The sequence below is a fragment of the Mauremys reevesii genome, linkage group 11 (genome assembly GCF_016161935.1).
Source record: "Mauremys reevesii isolate NIE-2019 linkage group 11, ASM1616193v1, whole genome shotgun sequence".
Classification (NCBI taxonomy): domain Eukaryota; kingdom Metazoa; phylum Chordata; order Testudines; family Geoemydidae; genus Mauremys; species Mauremys reevesii.
Window position 1 is genome coordinate 4,662,565 of NC_052633.1, and position 23,331 is coordinate 4,685,895.

General features: G+C 54.3%; 1 protein-coding gene across 1 annotated transcript in view; it reads left to right on the forward strand.

The window, feature by feature from the left end:
- Positions 1–13,496: 13,496 nt before the first annotated feature.
- The window catches only part of LOC120374242 (lanosterol synthase-like), a 39,392-nt gene continuing 29,557 nt past the window's right edge, over positions 13,497–23,331 (forward strand). The window contains exons 1-6 of the mRNA XM_039493545.1: positions 13,497–13,659; positions 15,377–15,515; positions 16,264–16,372; positions 18,899–19,020; positions 20,747–20,843; positions 21,823–21,958. Coding sequence (XP_039349479.1) covers positions 15,437–15,515; positions 16,264–16,372; positions 18,899–19,020; positions 20,747–20,843; positions 21,823–21,958 — 543 coding nt within the window. The 5' untranslated portion in view covers positions 13,497–13,659; positions 15,377–15,436. The remainder of the gene's footprint in view (positions 13,660–15,376; positions 15,516–16,263; positions 16,373–18,898; positions 19,021–20,746; positions 20,844–21,822; positions 21,959–23,331) is intronic.

A 23,331-nucleotide genomic window follows, 5' to 3' on the forward strand; every position in this document is an offset into this window, starting at 1 on the left:
CTCCACTGGAACAGACTGACGGACTTGGCTTTATTTATTGCAACACAGCACATTTCATTTGCAATTCTTTTTCCCCTTTCTACAATACACACTGCACATGTCCTAGGGAAAATGCACATTCCTTCTATACTATAACTTTTTAAAAACATTAGCCATATCAATTTTTACATAAGGTGTAACTGTTTCTTTTGTTCTTACAGAGTTTTTAAGTAACCTTATGAAAGTGACAGTCTGATTACACAGGCTCAGTGTTTTTAACATTGCTTCTTTTTGTTTTGTGCACCTCACCTCTGCTGTTGCTTCAGAGGGTCGCTTTAATTTCTTATTTTTTCACTACAGCTCTTATCTGCTATTGTTACAAAAAAACAACCAAACAAAAAGACTCCAGAATCTCTCCCTATTCTCCTGATTTTGACTGCCCTATTGCAGCCACGACTTGGTCTTTATTTAAAAACATTTTAAATTTTATAAAGAATCAAGTTACCACTTAAGGGTTTAATGCTAAATCCCAAAGCCAAGCAACACTAATTACCTGTGTCTTGCAAAAAGGTCTGTCAGTTTGCAACTTTCAATTAAAGAGTAACAGGAATTTTTAGTGGCATTAAAAACAAAAACAAAACCAATTTATCTTACACCTACAAAACAGGAGTTTTACAAACCAGATGTGCTGGTTTAGATTCTTAGAACTTTACATATTTTCATAGACAAATAGATACATACACATTTTCTTTTCCTTAACATTCCTTTACACTGCTTTGTTTTTACATAGCTGTATATATATTTGGCTTATTTACAGGCACTCTTTTGGAAAAGGGCCCATTTTCCCTTCAGAATGGCTGCAAAGAAACCAAGAATTCTCTCTCTTTAACATGGTCCTTTTTAACATTTTTACAAAGTTTAACTGCTTAATTCTCTCCAGCCTCTGTAGAGTTAACTTTTCACTCTCTTTCCTTAAATCACTTGTTTATCTCCCAAAATGACACCTTTATCACCTCAGATTTCACCCTTTTCAGTATTGTTCCAGGGATTCATGCCTGCACCTACTGCTTTTCTTACTCCTGACACTATGCCCTTGGGGCTTCCAATGCCATTAGCACCATCCTTTATGCCTAATGTCTCTTTTCCTGGCACCTGTATTTCAACATTTCTTATTTCTGCTTAAAGGTACATACAACATTTCTTTAATCCATTCTTATTTTTACAACATAATTAATTCTACTTTCATAAGTGAATAAATGAAGACTCGGCACACCACTTCTGAAAGGTTGCTGACCCCTGGATTAGGGAGACTAACAAGCATGTTCTTATAAAGAAGACATGATCCTCTCTGTGCTGCATTGAGAAATACTAGCAAGTTCTTTAGCAAGGACGTAGGAGTTGGATTTCTCAAAGAGTAGGGTGTGATTCCAGGCTGTAAATCAAGACATTCTTGTAGTAGGGCTGATATATTGGCGGAGGATTGTGCAATAATAGACCTGAGCTTTACGAATTTCCCAGGAGCTGGTTAGCTTGTCCAAATGAGAGCACTTGTCTCAGGCTGTGGCTACACTTAGCACTTCAAAGCGCTGCTGCGGCAGCGCTGCCGCACCAGCACTTTGAAGCGCTAAGTGTAGTCAAAGCGCCAGCGCTGGGAGAGAGCTCTCCCAGCGCTGTCCGTACTCCACCTCCCTGTGGGGAATAACGTACAGCGCTGGGAGCCGCACTCCCAGCGCTGGGGCTTTGACCACACTGGCGCTTTGCAGCGCCGCAATTTGCAGCGCTGAAGAGGGTGTGTTTTCACACCCTGCTGCAGTGCTGCAAATTTGCAAGTGTAGCCATGGCCTCGGAGAAAGGAGAATGCTTTTAGGGTGCCTGTAACCTGCAGCTGCCATGTCTTTCTTTTCCATGTGACATTTTGCTTCCATGGTGACTGCAGCTCCTTGCAGAGGGCAAACACACTGCCCTCTCTTGTGTGGACTTTACTTGTGTTCTTTCTTATTGATCTTCTCACTGCTCTAGAGGAAGTCAAGTAAAGCTCTTTAACACAAGTCAGTGTTGTTCTGTCATGTCCAATATCTTCCCATTTCCCTGCCTCGTCCCTTCAGAGCCGCATGCAGGGAGGTGGCCAGTTCCTGGTCTCCAAGCAGATGGAGGATGGTGGCTGGGGAGAGGACTTGGAGTCCTGCAAGCAGGGCAGATACGTGCAGAGCTCCACCTCCCAGATCCACAACACCTGCTGGGGCTCATGGCTGTCAGGTAGGAGAACCGACGCCGCTTCTCAATGGCAGAACATCATCCTCTTCACCTGCATTCACAGAACACAGCACCGGGGCATGACTGAAAAAATCAAACATACAGCATGAAATCCTGACCATTGTAGTCAATGGGTGTTTTTCCATTGACTTCAGTGGGCCAGGACCTCAGCCCAATTCTTTAGCTATGTGGCTGATGCTTTGACTGCACTATCAGACAGGCAGTTACCAGACTAACCCAACGTACCTCGGCGGAGACTTAACCCTTGGTGTCGTCACTGAATGGTCAGTAGAACAAAGTAATAACTGGTGCAGGATAACTAATTGTCTCTAGCACATTTGTGTCTTCATAATATGATTAACAGTTTTCTTTATGAAGCCCCCCAACCACACAAGGTGCTGTACAATGATCTGCAACAAATGCAATACAATAGAGACTGCAGTAAGGAACTAATATAATTTTCAGCACCCATCCTTCAAGCCAAACCCAGAGTGCAAACTGCATGGGAAGAAGGGAAATGAAGGAGCTGATATTAGTCAGGTTCATTAACTTTGCCAAAGAAGTGTTCTCAGGTGTTTCTCAACACTGGGTGGGATGGGCTCAGATAAATGTCCAGGGGAATGACCTCCACCCTCCTTGAAATTGAAATTGTTACCAAGTCCCTCATTTTTCTGTGTCCCTCTGTCTCGCCAGTGGGGTCACACCGCACCACACGCAAGGGCAAGCTGGACATTTGGATCATGGATGAAGCACTTTACAGGTGCAGGGATTGTGAAATTGTTAAGCAATTGTCATTGTTTTGAAAATGATTCATTGTTCTCTGTCAGTGACTCAGACAGATGCAGGGAGAAGATTTCTGATAGCTGAGAGCTCCTTGATCTAGCACACAAGAGCAGAACGAGAGAGAGAGCCCGGCTGGGCTGAAGCTAGCTTCCCCCCAACCATCTCCAGACCCAGCAATCCATCCACCCCTTTGGGAAAACAGCCTTCTCCTGCTGAAAGCTTGTCCTGTAGCTTACCTAGTACCAGTGTGCTGCAGTGCTGAAGGTTCAAACCCCAATGATAATGCTCTGTGTGTGTTAACAATTGTATTTAAAAGACTTTTAGTTTAGTTTTTACATTCTTAAAAAAACCACCTAGGAAATTACACACACACAGTGTAAACTGTGCAAAGAATGTTATTTAGGTTGCAAAGTCAAACATTCAGAAGTTGGGAAATGCCAGATCTGCAGTTTTCTGTTCAACCTTCATTTGTCACCCCGTGTGTATGCATTATGGTCTGGTCTTTAACTACACGATCACATGTTATCTTACCCACAGGAGCCCTGCCTCATTCGGTGCACAGGCTGGGTGCACAAAGGAGCAGAATTAAGGTTCTTCTTCGAGTGCTTGCTCATATCCATTCCAGTTAGGTGTGCGCGCGCCGTATGCACGCTCGTCGGAAGATTTTTACCCTAGCAACACTCAGTGGGTCGGCTGGGTCGCCCCCTAGAGTGGCGCCGCCATGGCGCCGAATATATACCCTTGCCGACCCAACGGCCCTTCAGTTCCTTCTTACCGCCCGTGTCAGTCGTTGGAACAGTGGAGCGCGGCTTAGCTGATCTCCACTTCCCTAGCTACTTGTAGTTCTCTCGTTAATTCTTGTGTATATAGTTCAAATTTCTATAGTTGTAGTTAATTTTATTAGTTCATAACACAGTTAGTGTATATAGTTCAGAGGGGTTCGGGGATTATCCCCTTCCCCGCACCCGGTGCCGGGGCCCATGCCCGGTTCACCGGGTTTCAAACCATGCTTGGCCTGCCTCAAGCCGATGCCGACAAGAGAGCCCCACGACTCCTGTCTTAAGTGCCTCGGGGAATCTCACCTTGCAGATAAGTGCCGTATTTGCAAGGCCTTTAAGCCGAGGACAAAAAAGGAGCGGGACTTTCGTCTCAAGCAGCTCCTGATGGAGGCGGCTCTTACCCCTCCACCCTCGGCACTGAGCGCTGGACAGTCTACAACCAGAAGCGCTTCCTCGGCACCGAATCACACCGGTACCGCTAAGGCCTCTCGGCACCGACCGTCGCCGGCACCGATGTCTGTTCGACACTGCTCCCTGTCCCCGAGGGTGAAGAGACAGAAGACTCCACCTGCTTCCGTGACACCTGCACCGCAGCCAGAGCACTCGACTAGGTCGGACCGCCCGGCACTGACACCTGCCGCGGCACCGACAATGTTGGCACCATCGATTCCGGTCCCGCAAGGGCCGTCAAGTCCGGTGCCTGAAAGCTCCCCGGCGAGAGCCGTGGTTGAGCTCACTATTCCCTCCACGCTGGAGACATTTTCCACGGCGAGGGAGCTGATCGCAATGACAGAGTCTGCGCTGCCTCAACCCCCGGCACTGCCGGTGCGGTTCATACAGTTGATCGGCAAGCCTACCTTGATCAGACCTCCCTCTGTCGGCACCGCAGAGCGGCACCGTTCACGATCGCGGTCCCACAGATGTTCTCGGTCCCATCACCGATCCCGGTCCCGATGCCGCTCGCAGTCCCGGCACCGTTCTCCTTCTCGGTACCGGTCGTACTTGCAGCACCGATCAGCGTCCCGTTCGCCGGCCCGGTACTCTCGGCACCGCTCCAGGCACCATGACTCTCGCAGCCACTCCCGTCATCGAGCCTCAAGATCTCGGTCGACCTCCCGGCACCGTTCCGGTCGCAGGTCCCGATCTCGTTCCCGGTACCGGTATGGCTCCCGGTACCAATCCCTGGTGCCGAGTAGAGCGAGATCGGTCAGAGAGGGAGACTCTGCCCAGGGCTTTTCAGCCTCTCCATGGCCATCTCGACACACATCAGTGTCATCTCTATATTGATCATCAGGCCTAGACACAGGAATAGGTCCTTGACGATGCCCACATGACGGGTAACTTGGGCCTTGGAGGTCCCACCGTGTGTAGGACCCAACGATCTGAGGTTAGATGGGACCATGCAGGAGGAATGAGGAGAGGCGGTTGTAAAAGGGAGGGAACAGATCCTGTGTGGCTCCAGCGTGGCCCAGGCAGCACTGGTACACCATGTTGCTAGACCTGTCGATAGCCAACCCGATTCCCCTGCCTCTTGGCCCAGACCTCATAACGCAGGATCACGGCAGACTTCACCACCCAGACCTGCAATCCCTGCACCTCACAGCATGGCTGCTGCGTGGCTAAACTGATCCGAGTTACGTTGCTCTGCCTCGGTACAACAGGTACTCCTGGTTAGTAGGAAACCTTCCACCTTAACATATCTGGCCAAGTGGAAGCGTTTTTCCTGCTGGTGCGAAACGCACAATGTTACTCTCACCGAGGTCCCGATCCATTCCATCTTGGACTACCTCTGGTCTCTCAAACAGCAGGGCCTGGCGGTGTCATCATTGAGGGTGCACTTGGCAGCCATCTCTACCTTCCACCCAAGGGAGAGTGGCCGCTCCGTATTCTTGCACCCTATGGTTTCTAGGTTCCTCAAGGGCTTGGAGCACTTATATCCCCAAATTTGCCGCCCCGCCCAAACCTGGGACCTCAACCTGGTTCTAACCAGACTTATGACTGCCCCATTTGAGCCGCTGGCAACCTGCTCGCTGCTATACCTGTCCTGGAAGACAGTTTTCCTCATAGCCATTACATCGGCCAGACGAGTCTCCGAGCTTAGGGCTCTCACGGTGGACCCACCATATACTGTGTTTTACAAGAACAAGGTGCAGTTGCGACCATATCCGGCCTTCCTCCCTAAGGTGGTGTCGGCCTTTCATATCAACCAGGATATCTTCCTTCCGGTCTTCTTTCCGAAGCCACACTCATCACGACGGGAGCAACAATTGCACTCCCTAGACGTCCATAGGGCGCTCGCATTTTATATCGAGTGGACAAAGCCCTTTCGTAAAACGCCCCAACTCTTTGTCACAATGGCAGACCGAATGAAGGGCCTACCTGTCTCCTCCCAGAGGATTTCATCTTGGGTGACGTCGTGCATCCGCACCTGCTATGACTTGGCCCATGTTCCATCAAGCCACCTCACTGCACATTCCACCAGGGCTCAGGCGTCTTCTGCTGCCTTTCTGGCTCACGTACCCATCCAGGAGATATGTTGTGCAGCTACCTGGTCCTCGGTACACACCTTTGCCTCCCATTATGCACTGGTCCAACAGTCCAGAGATGATGCAGCCTTTGGCTCAGCAGTTTTGCATTCTGCAACATCTCACTCCGACCCCACCGCCTAGGTAAGGCTTGGGAATCACCTAATTGGAATTGATATGAGCAAGCACTCGAAGAAGAAAAGACGGTTACTCACCTTTGTAACTGTTGTTCTTCGAGATGTGTTGCTCATATCCATTCCAAACCCGCCCTCCTTCCCCTCTGCCGGAGTAGCCGGCAAGAAGGAACTGAAGGGCCGTTGGGTCGGCTGGGGTATATATTCGGCGCCATGGCGGCACCACTCTAGGGGGCGCCCAGCCGACCCACCGAGTGTTGCTAGGGTAAAAATCTTCTGACGAATGTGCACGCGGCGCGCGCACACCTAACTGGAATGGATATGAGCAACGCATCTCGAAGAACAACAGTTACAACAGTGAGTAACCGTCTTTTATGTGGGCTGGTGTAAATCTGGCGTAAAAACGTGTCCTGAGGGCAGCCCCGCAAGTGGCCCATCACCTCAGCTTCCATCTTAATTCCTCAAATAAACTCAGTTCAGCCTTCAAAGTATTTCAATAGCCCTTTCCGCGGGGTTTCCTTCTCACCAGAATCCCCCCCAGTGCAGTCCAAACAGTCCATTCGTCCCAACAGTCCAGCACCAAGCCCAGCTCCAGTATCTCTCACCACGCCCCAGCGCCCAGCAGGTGCAGTTCTGGCTGCTCCCCCCACACCCTAACTTCCAGGTCTGGCTCCAGTCTCTCACCACACCTCACCCAGACGCTAGCTTGGGTGTTTCTCCACCCTGTTTCCTTGCCAGGAAGGGCTCCAGCTCTTGCCTGGAGACATCTGTGGACTCACCCCTCCATCAGCCTTCTGTGGCCCTCTGTCTGCAGCTTTCACCAGCCTGCTCTGACTCCACTTCTGACTGGGGAACTGACAGCTCCCCCCCTTCAGAGACAGCCCCCCTGAAAGCTCAGTGCCCAACTCTGCTCTTCCTCTCAGCTCCCGTTACTCTCTGGGTTCTCTTCCTTTCTGCTCTGGGCTCTCAACTCTCCCTCTCAGGGCAGGTCTCCACTACCGCTTAATTCAATATCACTTACATCACTCAGGGGCCTGAAAAAGCGACCTCAGCAGAGAGCTCTCTCATCGGCACAGAGCATCTTCCCCAGACGCGCTGCAGTGCACAGTGGCATTGGTGCTTCTAGTGTCGACTAGCCCTAAGTTCTCACAGGACTTTGGACTCGGGTGTGGAACTTCCCTCTCAGGATTCTGACCTCTCATTTATAACTCCAGGGGCGGCCCCACCGTTCTCCTTACACCGAAGTAGGGTTCCAGATAGATTTCCCTATGAAAACTCAGTAACTGGCTTGGTGGCTTTTATCCAGATTCCCAGCAGGGCTCACTGGCAGGGCTCCTCTTTACCATAGGGCTGGGAGTACCGAGAGCAAGAAGAGCCTTTTGCACCAGACAGCTGGTACATTTCTGATGGTAACAGCAGGTGACGTTTTATGCGACAGGACTTGACAAATCCTATTACAACCTTACTGGTCATCTGACAGTGAACCTTTTGACTCAGATGTCCATCCTGACAGGGATCCTGCTGCTGAATAACCTCAATTTCTGTCTCTTCCTCCCAGGGGCAGCAAGCCGCAGGGGGGCAGCAGTCAGGCGGCTTTTGGCGACATACCCATGGGAAGTCGCCAGTCCTCTGGCTTCAGCGGCAATTTGGCGGCAAGTACCTTGAAGGTGTGAGACCGACGGACCTCCCGCAGGCATGCCTCCGAAAGCCGCCGAAAAATACATAGAGCTGCTCCTGCTTCCTCCTCAGGAAACGTGTGGGGTGTTCAATAAGACCTGTGCAATAAGCTACAGTTCGTATCGGAATGTCTTCCCCATCTAGATACTGGGCCACTTTTCACGCCTTCACCCAGGGAGCTCTCTTGCCGGTGAGCTAACGCTGGGATCATCGGAACGTGAATAAGAGCATAGACTGTACCAAGGCACTGCATAAGAGCTGCTACCTGGATAAAATACATGCTACATACTCTTGGCTATAGAACGATGGAATTGAAGACTGACCTAGGCCTTAAAACACACATTGCAGTGTTTTCCTGTACTTTATTTTGTTACTGAAAGTTTGTTGTTTGGCGTGTGTGATGTTGCATTGCATAATGCTATATAGAACGATGCTTATGAGTATAAATATGACATAACTGGAATATGTTTTATGCTAGATATGCCATGTAGCATATCTTTGTAAAGGTTATGATCTAATGATTATATTCATCCTATTTGTATGTATGTCTCGTTTTTATATCTGAAGTTATGAGCGTTGGCTCTATGCTTGTATTTAAAGTGTTTGCTGTAGAAGCACATAAGGCAGATTTGGACAACATAGTGTGAGGGGTTATTCAAGTAACTGGGAGGACTTAACTAACAATGGACAGTCCACATCTGAGCTTTCCTGGGAACGTTCAAACTAACATGTAAACAATGACATTGGCCTGCAAAAAGCTGAATCATCCACAGACATGTGACTTGCCCAAGTGGCTACAGACTCCATCTTGTTGTTGTGATCTTGCACAGGAGAACAAAGGGGTTTCTGCCCACAAGAGAGAGAATATAAAAAGCCCTGGAAACCCCTCCATTTTGTCTTCAGCTCTCCACCCCCAAGAGATGCCTGAAAGAAACTGGAACAAAGGACAGTAACTACGGGGATGTGCGTGATTGCTGGACCCAGACTAGGAATGAGTCTAGTCTGTCAAAGAAGCTTATTGGAACATCTCTAAGGGTGAGATTTACCTGCATTTAATTTCCTACTGTATTAGCCTTAGACCTGAGTGTTTTTGTTTTATTTTGCTTGGCAATTACTTTGTTCTGGCTGTTATTACTTGGAACCACTTAAATCCTACTTTCTGTATTTAATAAAATCATTTTTTACTTATTAATTAACCCAGAGTATGTATTAATACCAGGGGGAGGGGCAAACAGCTGTGCATCTCTCTCTATCAGTGTTATAGAGAGCAAACAATTTATGAGTTTACCCTGTATAAGCTTTATACAGGGAAAAACAGAATTATTTGGGGTTTGGACCCCATTGGGAACTGGGTATCTGGGTGCTGGAGACAGGAGCACTTCTTAAGCTGTTTTCAGTGAAGCCTTCAGCTTTTGGAGACGTGGTTCAGACCTGGGTCTGTTTTTGCAACAGGCTAGTCTGTCTGGTTCAACAAGGCAGGGTACTGAAGTCCCAAGCTGCCTGGGAAAATGGGGTCAGAGCTAGTCTCAGCACATCAGGCGGCAGGCCCAAGGGGGTTTCTGTGACCCAATCTGTAACAACATGTGCTTCCTAATTATTTCTACACCGATTGTAAATGTTTCTGTCTTACCCTCCCATTGAGCTCTTCGGGGATGGGCCTGTCTCCTGGATGTTTGGCTGTACAGTGACAAGCTGGGTGTGGGAATATCTTTTATTGGATCAACTTCTGTTGGTGAGAGAGACGTGCCTTCCATCTTACACACAGCTCTTCTTCACGTCTGGGAAAGGTACTCACAATGTCACAGCTAAATACAAGGTATGTCAGCAGGGTCTGAATGAGCTCTCCCCTGACGTCTAATGATGGACTGGGGGAGAAGCTGTCAGGAACTAACCTTGTTTGCATAGACACACCAGCTCTGTCTAGGTGTGCAGCGTGATGGAGCTGCTTTGCCCAAATGATCACTTTGGGCTGGTTTTCGATTGCAAGTCACTTTGTTATTGGGGGCAGGGTCATAAGGTTTTGTTATCCTTGTGTGAATCAAGGGGAGCAGAACTTGGCATGCGCTGATTGAGGGGCTCACCCTCAGCTGAACTGCACTCACTAAGCAGGGGTTAGGGGTGCCAAAGCCAAGAGGAGATGAGAAAGGGTAAGAGTAGATGTTTCTGCATGGTGGTGTGGTTGCTGAATAAGGGTCCTAGATGCTATTTGACCCTTCCCCTCTCTACTGTTCAATGACAGAACTGATTAAGACTCAATTGAGAGTCCTTTGTTGTGGATCAGAAGAGCTGAAATCACTGATAAGCAGGTCTAAGCATTAGCTCTGTTCTGGGACAGTATCTCTGGTAAAAGAGACTGCCACTAGCTGCTGAAATCACTGAGAGCGGTGTTAAGTGGTGGGACCTCGAGACATTCCAGAGGTAGCTGTAGAGAGGGCAGTGATGGAGTGAGTGATGGCGGAGTGGCCGACAGCAGAGCGAGCGGCTGACCGTGGAGTGAGTGGCCAGTTAACACCTCTGCGGTCACAAGGCGAAAAAGGGGGACTAGTGGGTTACAGATCGTTGTAATAAGCCATAAATCCGGTGTCTTTATTACCACCATGGTTTTTAGTGCTTAGCGCTGTTATGAATTTAAGATCCCAGGCTCATCTTTTGAAGATGTTTGAGGATGGGGACTGAGAGGTCAATATGGAATGACTGCTCTGTGAAAAGTATTCACCTGTAGATGGTACGGTGTTTTTGGCTTTCATCATTTTCCTATGTGAGTTCATTTTAAAAAGTTGCAATTGTCTGGTTTCACTCACATAGGTGTTATGAGGACATTTAGTGCATTGGATGAGGTACACCACATGTTGTGATAGGCATGTAATCAATAGACTTATTCTAATGTTGATCCTTACCAGGGAGTTTGACTGAAGTGTTTGGTAAATCTGCTCTGGCTACAAAGGCTGGTGTATGTCACTTTCCATTGATGAAGTGACGAACCAATTAATAAACTTGCATTGCTCAAGAAAGGGACTTGAGCAGTGCACGATGGTATATTCCGGTGGTACAAGGCTGGGAACTGGGGGGATTTGGCTGGTGCCTTGCTGTGTGATTTGTGAGTGGCTCTGGGAGCAGTCATGCAATCTGGCTGGGTGTGGGGCTCCACATGGGGTTGTACTGAGTGGGAACAGCACCGGGAGGGGTTTGCTGCTTGTCACCAGTACGGCATTGTGAGAGACAACCCAGAGTCGTGCGTTAAGGAGGCATAGCACTCTCACCATCCCAGGTTGCACCCTGGGGATCCCGTCACACTCAGGTTCTCATTGGTTTTGTGGTGCATTTGTCCAGACATTCTTCCTCAAGGTGGCACATGAAGAGGCTGGCATATTAGGGAGCCATCCTAGTGGGGGGAGGGAGAGCTCAGTGGCTTGAGCATTGACCTGCTAAACCCAGGGTTGTGAGTTCAATCTTTGAGGGGGCATTTAGGGATCTGGAGCAAAAAAAATTGTTGGGTATTGGCCTTGCTTGGAGCAGGGGGTTGGACTAGATACCTCCTGAGGTCCCTTCCAACCCTGATATTCTATGACTCCCAGGGTTTGTTGTTGAATGTAAAATGGTTATGGGAGAGGATGAAATGGGTGTGTTTGGAGTGGGAGGATGATCTGAGTGTTGTCTCATATTTGAGGCAGGCTGCGAAGCTCTCAGTGTCAGTGTATAGGGAAGTGACTTGTCTGGTAGTGAGGACGGTACCCTGAGGGAGGTTATTAATGTTGTGCAGTTTGTGCAGAAAGTCAGTTGTCCTGGAGGATGCTGCCCTTTGGGTGGTGATTGGCTTGAGCCTGGTTTCTGAGTGTCCTGACACTCCTTCAGTAAGAGTGTCATGGCCAGGTACGATGCTGGGTCTGCCTGGGTTCCGGTGCTTGGGTCTCTTGGGACGCATGTGGCAGGGTCGTGGGGATGAGGTTGTAGAGTTTCTCTTGGAGTTGTTTGGGGAAGGATTTAATGACCTCTTCTAAGCACTGGGTGAACTGTGGCTTGGGCTGCTGAGCCTGGTAGAGGAGGTGGTACGACAGTGCTGTGGGTTGGCTGGTTAGCCCAAAGGTCCCAGCGGACAGTGCGGGCCCAGGGACCCCTCCCAGGTGGGTGGCTGTCCGGCTGGTAGTGCTGTCCTGGAAGCTGGCAGGCTGGGGAAGGGTTTCTCTGCCAGGGCACAGGCTGTGCCGACGGTGCTGGGGCTGGCAGGGTGGCTGGGGAGGGGTCTGTCACTGCTGCCAAGCAGCCAGAGCCGGGACACTGCCAGCCAGCAGCGGGGCGGGGCTGGAGATTGGCTGGCGCCGTGTGGGCCCGTGTCTGCCGAGCTGGGGAGCCACCGCACCACGAGCCTGCAGCTCCCGGAGTCAGAGCCGTGCAGCGGCCAGCGAGTGAGAGGTTGAGGGGTGCTGCGGGGCAGTTGCGAGGTGAGGCATGAAATGTGAGTGTGCGGGGGTGTGAGTGCGTCTTTGCGAGTGTGTGTGCCTGTGAGTGTGTCTGTCTGAGTCTGGGATTGTGTGTGTGTGTGTCTGAGTGTATGAGCATGTTTGTGTCTCTGTACGAGTGTATGTGAATTTGTGTGTGTACCTCTGCGAGAGTGTGTCTGTGTCTCTGTGAGTGTGCATGTGTGACCCTGGCCAGTGCTGTTGCTGCATCCCAGTTGTAGCCTGTTTCTGTTCCAGTGGCTCCTGGAGGCCGCACTCAGGCCAAGCCCCTGTGCTCGGAGCTGTACGGCTCTGTGTAATGCGGCACAGCACGGTGCCACGGAGTAACTGGTCTGTGCAGCACCTGCCTGCCAGCAGGGGCCGGGGCTCTTAGGAATTCATGTTAAATGAGACATTTTAAATCCATGAAGTGCCCCACCGCTCCCAGCATGGAGGGAGGTGACAGAGCTGCCACCCCTTCGCAGTGACAGGTCCCCATGGGCCCATGGGAAACTCTCCTAGAACTTGGCGCTCTGGTTGCTGTGAGGACAGCGTGGGGTGGGAAGGTGCCAGGAAAGGGGAGCGCTGTCAGAAGTAGCCCCCTGTATGGGACCGGTTGAGGGTCTGTCAGGTGCTTGCTCCGACAGCACGGTGTGGAGTGGTCACAGCCAAGCAACATGACATTGGCCCAGCTGTTGCTCTGAGGACTCGCCCCTTCCCCCTTGTTATTTTGCAAAGTCTAAGTGTTGGCAGCCAGCTCGTGGCTGAGTGCAGAGCTCTCTGGGTTCTCATGTCTATTGCTAACGCTGCAGCAGGCGTCTGCACTGGCCCTGCGCGTCCCAGGGCACTGACAGCCCAATGCTCAGAGCCGGCAATGCTTGGTGACGCACCCGGGATTTGTCTGGTTCCCTGTGGTCTCTCCAGGTGTTTGCGGAGAAGGGGCGGCCCGTATAAAACAGAACCTGCGAGTGACCTCACCCGCTGGCGACTGAGCAATGAAGAAGGGCGGCAGAGTTGGCGCTACCTGGAGGCTGGCGAGGAATGTGAGCGAGAGCAGAGCGGGCTGGAGGCTCACTGCCTAGGCTTGGACACGGTGGGTGGCTGATTTTCACTCGCAGCGCAGAGTTTGCTGAGGCTGGGAAGGGGGCAGCCACCTGAACCCCATGCTCGTGTGGCCGGCTGTAATTCCCCTATTGCCGCCATTGTCTCCTGCCCCCAGATGCTGATCATTGTCTCTGAAGCGAGGCTTCTTCTCAGTGACTGTCTGGGATTCACACGCTTGCTAATTCCACAGGGCAGGCACCCGTGGTGCTGGCATCAGGGGCAGAATTCACAGCCTCATGCCAACCTGGTTGTATTGGCTGCTGGGGAAGAGGGGAGGTGTCACAGCTCCCTGCAAGGGGGCATCTTGTCCAGTTGGGACCAGAATCCGCTGACCCTTCCATGCCTGGAGCCCTGGAATCTGGCCCCTGAGAAAGGGGGGTGGGGGAGGGGACTGTTTGCCCTGCTCCCTCCCTGCCTGCTGACTCTCTGCGCATTATGCACTGAATGACTCAGAAGGTGCTTCAAGGCAGCAAGCGTCCTGCTTGTATTCACACTGCTCCTCTGCTCCCCTCCCACACCTCTTCATCCCTACGCATGCTCTGTATTTGGTGTCTGGTTGCTGGCGTTGCTACTAAGTATTGTGTGAAAGGCCAGTGCAGTGCAGGCCATGGGGGAGGTACACAGACCCTGATTCCCCATGTGTGAGGAACTGGGACTGTTCTTACTGTGGTCTGTGACTGCTGAGTGGGGAGGGTTGGCCTGGGAGGATGAGCTGCACTGGGGGATGGGAGACTGGCCTGGAGGGAAGATGCCTGAGCATGTAAGGTGAGAACCCAGGAAGGGGTTAGAGGCCAGGTGACACCTTCGCCCGGGAGGCTGAACAAAGGCTGGGGAGTGGGAAAGTTTCAGGAGGTGGCTGGGGAATGGAGGAGAGTCCAGACAGGGCTCTGGCCCCCCAGTGGGGTTGTGGTGCCCCTGGGGCCCCAAGATGGACCTAACTGGGGAGGGATCCTGTTGTCTGTGCCTGCAAGACCTGTCCTGGACTGTGTTCCTGCTTTACTGGCTGGCTGAGAGTCCTGGTGAATCGCAGGAAGCCGGGGGTGTAGGGCCTTGTCCCCCCACACTCCGTGACACCGTGGGACTGCAGTGCTGCCATAGCCCACAGCCAGGGCCGGTGCAACCATTTAGACAACCTAGACAGTTGCTTAGGGTGCTGGGATTTGGGGGGCACCATTTTCTTCGGCAGTGACCATGGCGGCCGGATCTTTGGCCGCTCCGATGGCCACTGGCATTTAGGTGGAGGGAACTGGGGTAGGGGAGTGCGGGGACGGCCGTCCGCAGCAAGTAATGGGGGGGCACGCAGGGGAACTCCCCGCCCCAGCTCACCCCTGCCCCGCCTCCTCCCCGAGCACGCCGTGGCTGCTTCACTTCTCCCGCCTCCCAGGCTTGCGGTGCCTAAGCTGATTGGTGCCACAAGCCTGGGAGGTGGGAGAAGTGAAGCAGTGACGGCGTGCTCGGGGTGCTCGTGCGCGGAGCAGAGATGAGCTGGGGCGGGAGGGTGCCTCAGGGCGGAGGGGGGAGCCTTGGGGGTGGGGTGCAAGGTGGAAGTTTCGCCCAGGGCGCAAAACATCCTTGCACCGGCCCTGCCCACAGCACAAGGCACTTGATTGTACTGGTGTCTTGGCCGCTGGCCATGCTTTGTGCACGAGCTGGAGCACTGCTCTTTCAATTTGTGTCTGTCCCTGCTCCTCTTCCTTTCTTTGCAGAGTAAGTTCTTCAAGGCCTTGCCCCAGGCCCGCACGGCCCAGGAAGCAGCGCTGAATGGGATGAAGTTTTACTCTGGCCTGCAGGCGGAGGATGGGCACTGGGCCGGTGACTACGGGGGGCCCCTCTTCCTGCTGCCAGGTACGGTGGATGAAATGGCTGCACCATGTGCTCTGAGCGGCAGCACCTCCCCACAGAGTTACCTGCGTAGGGATGGGATAGCGGGTGCCAAGCAGGGTCCGACAGCGTGGCCAGGGTCTGTGGGGTCTTTGCTTAGCCGTCTGGGGATGATTCAGGGTCGGGCGCTGTCGCCGGCCTGGGCAGGGCAGTGTCTTGTCATTCTCCAGAACACAGGGTGCTGAACCTTACTGGCCAATCGTTTCCCCAAACAGTGACCTAGGAAATGCCCCGGCTGCATTGCACTACAGTTAATCCCCAGGGAACGTGTCTTTAATAATGAGCTGGTGTCTGTTGTGAGGCACCAAGAACTACCCAGCCAGTTAAATCCCCCGTCTGGTTTCGCTGAACGGGGGCGGGGTCCTTTGGTGCAGTCTGACCCCAACAGCCTGTTCCATCGCGGGGGCTGAAGCCGGGGATGCTAGGGAAGGTCATGTGGTTGTTACAGTCTGATGTACATTCTGTCTGGACGGCCCTGACGACACTTTTGGGTTCCTGCAGACGACGACCTTGGAGCCACTTAGCCTGGGGCTGTAGCTGCCCCCTGTTAGCTACACGTGCAGTGCGTACTTGGGACTCCTAGCTACAGTGATTTCTCATGTCCTGTGCTGACCATGAAGAGGACACATGCTTCTCTGAACCAACGAGAGTGTCCCTGTGGCTGAAATCGGGGGGTGGTTTGGCCTGAAGAGTGGACTGTTTTGTCCAACAGGTTTCCTGATCGCCTGCCACGTTGCCAAGATTCCACTGCCAGAAGGTTACAGGAGGGAGATGGTGCGTTACCTGCGCTCGGTGCAGCTCCCGGACGGAGGCTGGGGCTTGTGAGTAGCAGAGAAGCTCCTTTCTCCTTATTGCTGCCGCACTGGGCGGGTTGTGCGTTCCGGACCCAGTTGACCAGAGGAATGTTCCTCTCTGTCTGTCCCTGCACAACACAGCCAGTGAAAACAGTATAACAATCTCAGAAGCCCCTTGCAAGCACAAAAGTCAGTTCCATTCCTGAGATGTCTGCCTCGCGCCTTGTTATCTGCTGTCATAAGGCCTTATATCTCGGACGTTATTGCCAGGCATTAGGTCCTGCTCCACCTGCTTTGTGCTTCCCCTAAGTAGCCCTCCCCGGGTCCTGGCATTCCTGGGGGGCACAGAGCAGCTGTAGCAGCTCCAGGTATGTTAGTGGGGTGGGCTGGCTGGTCATTAAATACACTCGGAGAAGGAGGGCACAGAAACAAGGGTGAGGGGATGTGACCAAGTGGGTCTGTTCGTATTGGGGGCTGGGAATGCTGGGTGCAGGCCTCTAAGTATCTTGCAAAGCAGAAGGCCGAATGCCTGACACTCTGTCTCCTAGCAACTGATGGCCTGAGCACCTCCCCTGCAAAGGTGCATCTAAAGGTGTTGGAGACAAAGGGGTCAGGTGACCTCCTGGCCCGGGAAAGAAGCTGAGCAGAGAGGAGGGGCCGGAGGGGGTTGGGCAGACTGGAGCTGGCTGGGGAAAAGAGGGGAAGCAGAGAGAGAGGTGTCTGATCCCCGATGGGGGTTATGGGGCCCCAAGATGGACCTAACAGGGGGGATCCTGTTATCTGTGCCTGCAAGACCTGTGTTGGACTGTATTCCTGTCGTCTAAATAAACCTTCTGCTTTACTGGCTGGCTGAGAGTCATGGTGAATCGGCAGGGAGCCCAGGGGTGCAGGGCCTGACTCCCCTACACTCCATGACAGGGGATCTTTCCAGCAGGCAGGGATGGACTGACAGGAACATTGCAGGGGTGGTGTCAGGGGCCGCTCTGCAGAGGCGTTCTGGCTGTTACGTGCACTCTGTCCTGGCTTCTGTGACAAACTGGGAATGTTCTTAATGTTTTCTCTGAATACTGTGTTGGTGCCTCAGTGTCCCTTACGCAGTTCTTAAGTATCTAGGTGGTGGAATTAGGGTGTATGGTTGCTGCAGAGCAAAGGGCCAGTGCACATAAATGCCTGACACTCTGTCTCCTAGCAACCGATGGCCTGGGCCCCTCCTCTGCAAAGGTGCCAACTGCAGGTGTTGGAGACAAAGAGATCAGGTGACCTCCTGGCCCGGGAAAGAGACAAAGGCTAGAAAGGAGGGGCTGGAGGGGGTGTCAGTCTGGAGCTGGCTGGGCACTTGGAGTGAAGTGCAGACGTGGGGGTCTGGCTCACTGCCCCCCAGAATGGACCCGGCCGAGGGGTCCCGTTCACAAGCTCTGTTTTAGCCTGTGTTCCTGTCATCGAATAAACCTCTGTTTGACTGGCTGGCTGAGAGTCACGTCTGACTGCAAAGTGGGGGGGGCAGGACCCTGTGACTTCCCCAGGACCCCGCCTGGGTGGACTTGCTGTGGGAAGCGCACGGAGGGGCAGAGGATGCTGAATGCTCCAAGGAGAGACCCAGGAGCTGAAGCCGTGTGAGCTTCTTGCCCTGAAAACAGTCTGCTCCGAGGGAGAGGAGGCTCCCGAGAGTTCTGCCTGGCTTGGTGGGGAGCAGTTCCAGAGCATCGCCCGGGGACCCCGTGACAGCTTCGCTGCAGAAGAATGTCTTTCCCGTCTCTAGGAGGCGGGTCTGTGATCAGAGGCCTGGGTGAAAGGGAAAGAATCACGGTAGAGACGTACGCCTGCACTGCCAGCTCTCTGCCATTCTCTAGGCAGGTTTCCCTATTCCAGCGGAGGGGAGGGGGACCCAGAGGAGCACTAGGAAACAAGGCAGAATGTTCAAAACTGGCTCATTTTCAGCGGGTCTTGCCTCAACCTATTAAACAAAATCACTGAAATCCCACCAGTCCCCAAGCTGGCCCCTGGGAGGGAAACACTCTGATTTCATTAGCAAATCAAGCCCCACTTCATCGGCACTTCCGGGGTGACTTCAGCTCCGGCAGTGCCGCTGTACTGAATCACACAGCAATGCAGTGGTGGGGGTTTTGCAGTGCTCGGCGTTGCTGTCGCTCTGTCCCCCTTGGCTTGACGAGAGCACTTGCCTATGGCTTCAGCGGGGACAGGCTAGGCCATGGCCGAGTGCTTCGGAAGCTCCCCCGCAGCATCCAGCGCTTGGCCTGGTGCTCCCTTACATGTGGGAAATGGCTCAGTGTGAGACTGCTGGAGCTGCAGTGCCGGGGAGGCCGGCATGTGGCGTGACCAGAGCCCCCCTTCACCATGGGGAGACCACTAGAGTGAGGGGCTGGGAGCATTTCGTTCCCGATTCCCAGCAGCTTGGCCCAGGGTGGTTGCTTTTTGGTTAGTTTGCCTGGTTAGCTTTAACCCCCTGCTTAGGTTCTCCCCAATGAAGCCAGGCTCGGTTGATTGCACAAGTGCTCAGCCACGTCTGACTTCCCCGCTCTCTGTATGTGGCAGGCACGTGGAAGACAAATCGACAGTGTTTGGCACAGCGCTCAACTACACGTCCCTGAGGATTCTGGGGGTTGGGCCAGATGACCCGGACCTCGTGAGGGCTCGGATCAACCTCCACAGCAAAGGTCAGCATGTGGCTGGAGCTCTCTGGCACCGTGTCCTCCCCCCAGCAGCCATGGGGCTGGGACTGTTGAGAAGGGCTTGCCCAGCTCCGAAGGGGTGAGTGGTAGGCGAGGGGACATGCGACCTGAGTGGAGTGAGCCTTTGCCATGGCTTGTCCTTGGCTGCATGGCAGCATGTGCAGTTTGCACGTTAGCTTCTGCCCTGCCACCCTTAGCTTCTCCCAGCTTGGCCTGGCTGTCGCGGCACGTGTGGCATGTCACAGCCCATGCCGCATCCTGCTGTGCCAGGACCCTGCAGCACTTACCTTCTGGGGTGATGGTGAAACCTCAGCTCCTTCACCCAGGGCTTCCCAGAGGATTCCAGGGGCCCGGGGTGTTCGGCGGTGGGGGGCCCTTCCGTTCCGGGACTCGCCGCCGAAGTGCAGCGCAGTCTTCTGCGGTAATTCGGCGGCGGCGGGGTCCCCCGCCGTGGGTCTTCGGGGCATTTCGGTGGTGGGTCCCGGAACGGAAGGCCCCCCGCCGCCGAATTACCGCCGAAGACCGGGCTGCACATCGGTGGCGGGTTCAGCTTTGGCGGTAATTCGCCAGTGGGGGGTCGTTCCGCCCCGAAGCGGAAGGACCCCCCGCCGGCGAAGACTGGGAGCGAAGAAGCTCCTGCGCCCTGCCCTGCGAGAGTTTTCCGGGCCCCCCGGAGCGAGTGAAGGACCCCACTCCAGGGCCCCCGAAAAACTCTCGTGGGGGCCCCTGTGGGGCCCGGGGCAAATTGCCCCTCTTGCTCCCCCCCTCTGGGCAGCCCTGACCCTATCCAACCCCCCCAGAACACCCACAATCCAACCCCCCCATTTCCTGCCCCCTGACCGCTCCCCCAACCTCTGCCCCCTCCCTGTGCCCTGACTGTCCCCAGGACTCCCTGCCCCTGAGCCAACCCCCCCGGCCCCAGCCTCTTACCCCCGGCTCCCTCCTCACTAGGAGTCTCAGCGCCTCGCTGAACAGCCGCAGCGTGTCTCCGGCGGGGCCTGAGCTCCGTCCCGCTCAGAGCCGCGTGGGGAGGGGATGGGGCTGGGAGCTCCACGCCGAGCAGAGGCAGCTGAGCTCAGGCCGGAGCTCCCAGTCCCGCCCCCTCCCCACGCGGCTCTGAGCGGGACGGAGCTCAGGCCCCGCCGGAAACACGCTGCGGCGCTGTCTGAGGACGCCGCTTGATGTGCTACGGCTCCAGGAGAGGGGCGGAGGCGGGAGCCTCAGCTGTTCTCTTGGGGGCCCCTGCGGAGCCCGGGGCCCGGGGCAAATTGCCCCCTTTGCCCCCCCCCCAGGCAGCCCTGCCTTCACCAGTTACGAACGCTTCCGTTTGGGAGGCAGGGTATTCATGAGCCTGCCAACATCCGGTCCATCTCAGCAGTTGGTTGTGGGTTAAATCGTCATCTCCAGCCCCCCTCATGTGGCTTAGCTTCACTTCGTGGCTCCATGACACAATGCTGAGTGGTCTCACCGGCTGCACCTTGCACAGGAAACGTGCCATTCCCAGGTGTCGTTTCTGAATGGCTGTGTCTGTCGGGGCGCAGTGCCCATCATGCACCCGCTGCACCGGCCTGCAGCTCTCCAGGGCCCCTGGCCTGCCACGCAACCAGACCAGGATTCAGGAGCCTCTGTTCATGCCATGTCATGTGGCAGGGTCTGTGTCCCTGGCCCCCGTGGCTGCCGTCAGAGCCCAGATCTGTGTGTCTCTCTCCAGGTGGTGCTGTGGGAATCCCGTCGTGGGGGAAGTTTTGGCTGGCCGTCTTGAACGTTTACAGCTGGGAGGGAATGAATACGCTGTTCCCTGAGCTGTGGTAGGTGCTCTTCTGTATCTGCAGAGTGTATTGATTTTCACATCAGCACACAGCAGAAAGCCCGACGCCGAACACCAGGGACCTGAGAGCAATCCCCAACCTGCACCAGTCCCCTATTCTCACGCTCAGCCTGGGCCAGCAGGCTTCGGACATGGAAACCAGGCACCATTCCTGGGTGGACCTGGAGCAGAGGGGATACGCTGGGGTGTGGGCTGATGGGGGAGGGATGTGCTGTTGATGACCTTCCCTCCCCCATCCAAGCTCGGCCCACCTGCTCGACCTCCAGCTTTCCTGCCCTCTCTGCCAGCCACCAGACCCACACGTTGCGCTCTCCCTCCTGTGCTGGGTCCTGACACGGTTCCTCCCCATTTGGCATGCCATGGCTGTCCCCGTCCTGGAACTGGGCTTGCCGCAGACTCCCCCAGCGCTCAGGGACAGCTGGTGCCTGAGCTGGCCGTGGGGCCAGGAGCAGGGGGCAGTGTGAGGTGAGGGAGTTCAGGCAGCTGGCTGATTACAGGGAAACCAGTGGCAGCATTGCCCACTGGCATGTTCCCCACAGGAGAGGCTGTTTATTCCCTGCGCCTCCCTCCACACCCCGTTAACACGAATCACAGGGAATCAGCTGCAGGCTGTGGGCAGAGGCCCCACCCAGGATAACAGCCTCGCTGGGTTGCTGGGAGAGCCCAGAACGCTCTCCTCGGGCTGGAGAAGACAGTCTCCTGGCTCCAAACAAGGGCTCCAGCTTCTCTCCCAGCTCCCCCGCACCCCAGGAGCACGGAGCAGCGGTTGTCAGGGGTCTGCGCGTTGTCCTGAACGGCTGCTCTACCCCTCAGGCAGCGGCTATCCTGGGCCCCGAGTGTCTCCTGGGCACATTACCCCTCTGACTGCCCCAAAGCCCTGTCCTTAACTGTGCCCATGTTCCTGCGGCCCCCCATCCCCATCCCGCACACTGCCGACAATGTCCTCTGTTGTGTGACAGGCTGCTCCCGGCCTGGATGCCAGCCCACCCCTCCACGCTCTGGTGCCACTGCCGCCAGGTGTACCTGCCGATGAGCTACTGCTACGCCACACGCCTGACTGCCGAGGAGGATGAGCTTGTCCAGAGCCTCCGACAGGTAAATGAACTCCCTGAGCACCCTCCCCGCTCCTCACCCTGCGTTACGGTGGCCTGGAGACCCTTCCCACCATGGCCCAGCTGTGTCTAGTCACATGGACCCGAATCTCCTCATTGGGCACAAATCCCAGCCCCTGCAGCCCCTGGCAGTGCTTTGTTGGAGATCCCTGTAGGCTTGTTGTGATGTGATCCCCACGTCAGCCCCTTGTTCCCCCGTCCCACCAAAGCTTCTGGGTCTTCCCCATGCCTGGGCACTAACTGCGACGGCTCTGAGCCATGTCCCAGCAGCCCCTGTCTGACACCTCCGTCCCTCATGCTGCCTCGTCTGTTACCAAAGAGCAGCTCAGGGTGGGACTCTCTCCTCGTTCTCTGTGGTGAAGACTTTAGTAATCCTGCCACTCAGCATCTTGTCCTCCCTTGTTGTTCCGCTCGCTTCCTGCTGATCTAGCAGGGCCAGCGACTCTCACCAGCTTCCTGGTTCTGAGACTTACAGAAGTTCCTATTTGCTGCTGGCCATTCTGGTTCCCTCTGAGCCTCCTTATGCCTTCCCTGTCACAGCTGATACTTCTGTACGTTGGCGTCCTGTGGGCTACATTACTGCTCCCTCAGGGGGGTATTGCTTGAGTGAGCCACGTGGTTCTTCCATGCTTTTCCTTTAGCTTAGGGCTGAGGTATGACTGGCCTGTGCTGGCATGTTACCTCTGTGCAGTATCCAAGCTCCCGTTAGCAGATGGAAAGGCTCTGCCTTCATGGGTGCAGTAGTAACCTTCCCAACAGGAGCTGCATGGAACCGATGCCCTGCTGTCTGTGTGATGACCCAGAGCTCGATTCATCACATCAAGGGACTGGTAGATCATTTAGTCAGGCTCCTGTGCAACGCAGGCCAGAGAATGTCACCCAGTTACTCTGGACTGAGCCCAGCGACGTGTCTGGCTGCAGTACAACGTGCCCTCCAGAAAGGCAGCCAGGCGGGAGCTGAAGACATCAAGAGATGGAGAGTCTGCCAGTTCCCTTGGCAGCTCATTCCGGTGGTTGATCGTCCTCGTTGTTCACAGTTCGGGCCTCATGGCTCCAGCCACTGGTTCTTGTTCTGCCTTTCTCCGCCCTTCGGTACCTGGTATCTTCTCCCTGTGAAGGTTCTTCTACGAGTCACCTGCCAGTCTTATTTCTGATACTCAGTGGCCAGGACAGTTATGGGGGGCCCGGGAGTGCTTGCTTCAAACAGCCCGTGTAGGCACCACATTAACACTCTTCATTGCTGGTAACCTTGGTTGATGGGACCCCTGTGGGGCAGGAATTGGGGTGGGCTTTGGGGAAGGAAGGAGAAAGCTGGGAGGGCAAGGTAGGAAGGGAAGCCAAAGGCAGAGTGTCTGG